We start from the raw sequence: 6,000 nt of genomic DNA, 5'->3' as shown, positions 1-6,000 counted from the left end.
TGTTCACCTACACGACCGACTTGTGCTCACCTACACGACCGACTTGTGTTCACCTACACGATTGCTTCCGTCCCACATTGCTGGGTGCCCCCTATCAGTGGCGGGTTCTCCCTATCCGCAGAAATTAGTTGAACTGACTTCCCACCGAGCAAGACTGCGCAACAATGTGGATCTGCCTGGTGGCGGAAGTTCATATACAAAGATAATTCTGATCTATTCTTAGTGGAGGGTTCAACAAAGCCAAAGCACATTTTATTTGGAGTGTAAGCCGCGAGACAAGACTACGTACTTTACTAGAGAATTTCTTCACAACCGAACCAAGTCCGGTTCAAATTTCATGTCTCAACAGCTTAATATTTCCATCAAATCAATCCATTCAAAGCACGTTGAAGCCAACAGTGGGAAGAATGAAGCGATATCGTTTGAATATTTTCTTTGTTATTTTTCAAGGTGAAACACGAGCAAGAAACACAACTAGAACGGTATTACCTAAAACGCTAGGTGTCGCACGTCAGTCCCCATGCAAAAACTAAACAATTGGCGATGGAAACAAACTAAAAAGTTAACAACAACTCGTTGGTGGAGATATTGCTGATTTGTTAGCAGCGAAACCAGGTTCCTTTCAACTCAAAAATCTGTTCATTGTGATGTGGAAGTTGCTGCTTCACATGAGGAGGAAGGGAGGCTTCACATTTCCATAGTTTCCGGTTCATCGGCAGCTCTCTCGGTTGGCTGCCCGCTCACAGGGGGGACGAGTCTTCCAGTCCCACTTGTCTGCCCATCAGCTGGGGCAGTCGTGGAGGCCCGGGTACTCGTTTTATCTTCCAAAGTGGCCAAAAATGGGGCGACAGACTCATCTTCATAAATAGAAACATCTTGATCCTTTCCAACGATACAAACTGAGCAGTTCTTCACTGTGAGCTCCTGCTCGGATGGGAGGGTCTCCCTGAGCGCAGTGAGACCGTGTCGGACTAATTCTTCTCCGCTGCAAGTTTTGAAATCCTCCAGCCGTCGTTCCAAATAAGTTCTTGCACTTTGCGATCTAGATCCTATCGCCATCGCCTTGCAGTTGTAGTAATTAGCAGAAGGACAGGTCTGGTAAATATGTGGACCTTGCTCATCATAACCAGCCACTAGGATTCCCACCCCAAACGGACGACGTCCGTAACGCTGCGTTGGAGTCTGCGTCTTGTCACCGATGGTCGCGACCAATCGCGAGACGGGAAGACGATTGTCAAACATGAACTCCTGGTGCATGCACTCAGTCCTCATGAAGTTGCTCAAGGAGCGGCCATCGGAGGTCAACCCAGCGATGGATATTGCAATATGAGGAGCAATCTTTTCGATCTTCTTCTGATGAGCAATGAGCTCTGACTGGGATCTCTTCAAGGCGACCAGAACAGCATGAGAGCCGGATTTGAGGCCAATAGTGGCCGCCCCCTGCTTGACAGCTTCCATCGCATATTCTATCTGGTGGATCCGGCCCTGAGGGCTCCACACAGTGACGTCATTGTCGTATTGATTACGAAACATTGTACCAGGTTATAAGATTAATCCACTGTTCATTAAATTATCAAAATTTGGATTCTGGAAAACATATTTAAATGAATAACAAATGACTAAAGAAAAAGTTATATACAGTTCAGGCCTAAAAATAAAGTGCTTTTTTGTCGTAGCCATGCTTACGCATGGTGATTGAATATTTGAGTGGACGGAAGGCAAGGAAGCTACTCTACTCTTGTAAAGTGTCCACCTTCAGGCATGCTTTAGTGTCCTGCTAAAGACACAGTCGTATGCTCTAGCAGCGTTTCATAGGAGGTTGAATTGAAATTTTGCAGCAAAGGACTTACCATTTGTGTTACAGGTTTAAGTTTTTATAAGTAAATAATTTTTTATGCAAATATTAAAAATTTTGTATCGGTATGTAAAATGGCCTTGACTGGCGAACACCATGCATTTATTGTGGAAGATTTCATTAGAAATGGGAAAATTAAGAAATTTTAAGACTCATTTCAAACTAAACCGTAACGATTGTGGTAACGATTGTGGTCCCAATCGAAAATCTGTAATGCTTTGAATCAAAAATTTCAGAGCTACGGGTTCAGCACTAAAGCGAAAGCCACCCGGAAGGCCTCAAAGTGTTCGAACTCTAACAAACATCCTTGCTGAAAAGAGTCAATTTAACAATCTTTTAGTCGTTCAGCTCGCAAGCACGCCTCGGCATTGAGCGAAATACATCAAATGGTAACCTTTTCACTTTGAGTTGAGACAATAAATGTTTTGATTGCTTATAAATTTTGTCTCTTTTTCCTAGTTTGAAATGTGGTAGGTTTTTCTGGCGCACCCTGTAGTATTTTGTCAACTTACACAGTTACTCTTTTGTTATTAGAAAGATATTTTCATGCATATAATACTGTACATGTAATACTTTGGTGGTATTGTTGTGTACATACTACATATATATAATAAAATTACAACAGGACATTTTGTGATTGCTGTTTTAATTCCAAAATGTGCCCAAACAGGCAAACACCACTTTCATTCTGGAGGAATAATTATGTGCAGTGCCTAATAAAACAATCCATAAAAAATGCAGTTCAAATAATACGATGACAGCAGTAACATGCAAACCTTGATGAAAGCACTTCTTATTGCCATATTTATTTATTTTATAAAAAATTTTTTCTAACAACAAAATGTGAAAACCAAAAAAAAGGTCACAGAGTCAGCGTAAAAAGATAAAACTTATATAACTTGTGAAAACATTATAGATAAATAAATTATTAAATTTTTTTCTGCGAAATTAGTTTTAATTGTGAAATATTTACAAATTTGCTAAGTGGATGCAATTACGTCGATGGCCGCAAATATGTCCACAGACCCAATGTTTTTCGTTTTGTTGTTTGTCTTTGGGTTTTGTTATGTTACAGATATTTGCTTGAGAACACGAAACAACTATTCATGCATATTTTATACCATTCAAGGTTTACCTGCACTTTTCTGGTTGTTGACCGTACTGGTGCATCACTTATTGTAGGTGCAACTAACTGTTTCGTTTCAGACTTGTTATTGAGAAAAACATGTTGCTTTGTAGTTTGCAACAATCAGGGAATTCTAAAGGAGATACAGAGGCCCACAGTGATTGCCTTATTCTCACAACACTAGACGTGCAGTAGTTAGTACCACGCTAAACATGTGAGTCTTTTTTAAATTGCAGAAAGTTTTGTAGAACAGCTGGTATAATCAGCTACACAGGACAATTGGCAAATGATTGTAGCATATATATTATATATTTGAAGAATACTTGTTAGAAAGACAGCTGAAAGGTGGGTGCAACCTACTTCGTCCCCAGAACACTTCGTACCCCAATTTCAGGGTACAAAATGGGGCTATGAAGTGTTCAGGGGATGAAATAGGTGGGTGCAACCTAGTTCGTACCCTGAACAGTTTGTACCCTCAGTTCGTACCTTGAAAAGATCGAGAGAAAAAATTAAAAAAAGCCGAAGTCGCTGATAGCAGTTTAATAGCACAAAGCCGAAGTCGTTGATCGGAGTTTCCACAAACAACTCGAGGGTTAGGGTTAGCGGAAACTGCGGAAAAATATTTGCGGAAACTGCGATCAGCAAGGGTTAGGGTGAGGTTTAGGTTAGGGATAGCGGAAACTGCGATCAGCGACTTCGGTTTGTGCTATATTTCTCTCGATCTTTTCAGGGTACGAACTGAGGGTACAAACTGTTCAGGGTACGAACTAGGTTGCATCCAAATAGGTTGCATCCCTGAAAGATTACCAGTTGTTTTCTTAAAGAAACCCTTTTGCAGTAGGCTAGATGTAAAGCAAGCTAGTTTATCAAGTAACTAAACTAACAGCATGCAGTGAACATGATGTTGAAAGCACAATACAGGTCAATACTGTGAATCCTATGCTTCTAGACATGACATTATTTTCAACTGTAAGAAAACTGTTGGAAGTTTTGACTTCTCCATGCATGCGGCTGTACAATACACAAATTAAATTTGTTGGACAAGTGAAATATTTAGGTATATATACTGATTGATGATACCATCAGTGATGACACGGATATTAAAAGGCAAGTGCAATCTCTTTATGTCGCTGCCAATCACCTTAGGTCCAAGTTTGGAAATTGCTCTACCGAAGTTAAAAATGTAATGTACCAATCATATTGTATGCCAATGTATGGTTCGCAACTATGGTGTAACTATAAAACTTCTACTTTAAATCGCATACGAGTTGCTTGCAACGACTCGTACAGAATTATCCAGTGCTAAAGTATATCAGGTACAGAACGACATTTGATGCTCTATTAAGAAAAAATTGCTATGCAATTGTAGAACGTTGCAAAAGATCAATTAATTCACTTTTGCGCTTGCAATGTTATGTCTTCTGATTACTATTTTAATTGTATATACATTTTATATTCACTACAACAGTATTTTGTACGTTGTTTGATGTAGCCTGCTTGATGTTGTGTTAGTCTGATATTTTGTGTGATGACTGTTAAAAATTTGAATTCTATGGACTTTGAGTCTGATTGCAAATAAAAAAAAAAAAATAGCAAAGTTCATTCAATTACTAACAATGCCAGTTGTAATTTTGTTCAACTTTGTTCAAGACTTCAACAATCGGACACTTCACTCTGTCAATCTCGGTGACCGGGCCTGCGTCAGTGATTCAAAGCCTCTACAAGTATCCGAAACTGCCAGGATTAAGCTCAGCAAGAAGCTTTCCCAGTCCAAGGATAAAGATTCAATCAATCAAATCCATCAATTTTATGATAAAGACGATGTACGATAAATAAAAAGCCCTTCTATTGTCAGACATAATAAAAGCCTTTGTATCCCCTTTTTTAGATATCCCTGGCAACAATATCCTAATATTCACTTTTATGTGTTGTACTGGTCGACCCTGATGTATTGGGATGAAAACCAGGCTTCTTTAAAGCAAAATGGAGAGTACCGGTATGGGGATGCAACCTAGTTCGTACCATCAGTTTGTACCTTGAAAAGATCGAGAGAAAAAATTTAAAAAAGCCAAAGTCGCTGATCGCAGTTTCCGCAATCATTTTAAAATTTTCCCCCTAAAATGATCAAGAGAAAAAATAGCTCAAAGTCGAAGTCCGCTGATCGTAGTTTCCGCAAACATTTTTCCGCAGTTTCCGCTAACCCTAACCATAGAGTAATCTATGCTCTAACCCTTGCTGATCGCAGTTTCCGCAAAAAATATTCCGTAGTTTCCGCTAACCGCAGTTTCCGTTAATCCTTACCCTAATTCTAACCATAGAGTAATCTATGCTCTAACCCTAACCCTCGCTGATCGCAGTTTCCGCAAACATTTTCCGGCAGTTTCCGCACACATTTTTTCGCAGTTTTCGCTAACCCTACCCTAACCATTAACTAGGGAAGCTCTAACCCTCGTTGATCGCAGTTTCCGCTTACCCTAACTCTAACCATAGAGTAATCTATGCTCTAACCCTAACCCACGCTGATCGCAGTTTCCGCAAACATTTTTCCGCTAACCCTAACCCTCGAGTTTGTTTCAAATTGTTTGGGGAAACTCCGATCAGCGACTTTGGCTTTGTGCTATTAAACTGCGATCAGCGACTTCGGCTTTTTTTAATTTTTTCTCTTGATCTTTTTAGGGTACGAACTGACTGTACGAATGGTTCAAGGTACGAACTAGGTTGCACCCCGGTACGGTACACTACAGCATCAATTACCGGTATGCAAACATTTTGATTCTGGCTAGAAGTTAATGAAATTTTGGGCGAAAATTATGCCAAACCACAATAATTCCATCCCTGGTGATGTACAACTACTTTAACATCACTTAAGTTTGAACTAAGTATCTGAAATACCGGTACATCACTATGATTCACAATTGCCTAATGCCTAGCTTCACCATTCAGTCCATTCAGGTTAACAAGTAACATCACAAATTTGCAACCTCACAAGCACTAGTGTTGCCATATCCTAGTCTAGAAA

The 6,000-nt window shown here is 39.9% G+C and overlaps 1 protein-coding gene across 1 annotated transcript; it reads right to left on the bottom strand.

The window, feature by feature from the left end:
* Positions 1-230: 230 nt before the first annotated feature.
* LOC145771889 (proteasome subunit alpha type-1-like) lies at positions 231-1,583 on the bottom strand. The gene has a single exon (XM_082583642.1). It carries the CDS (start codon positions 1,531-1,533, stop codon positions 688-690), a length of 846 nt encoding a protein of 281 aa, XP_082439768.1. The 5' UTR covers positions 1,534-1,583; the 3' UTR covers positions 231-687.
* Positions 1,584-6,000: the final 4,417 nt, after the last annotated feature.

The sequence above is a fragment of the Aplidium turbinatum genome, chromosome 6, assembly GCF_918807975.1.
Source record: "Aplidium turbinatum chromosome 6, kaAplTurb1.1, whole genome shotgun sequence".
Taxonomy (NCBI): domain Eukaryota; kingdom Metazoa; phylum Chordata; class Ascidiacea; order Aplousobranchia; family Polyclinidae; genus Aplidium; species Aplidium turbinatum.
The sequence above is the reverse complement of the archived record's forward strand: the minus strand, read 5'-3'. Positions and strand labels throughout refer to the sequence as shown.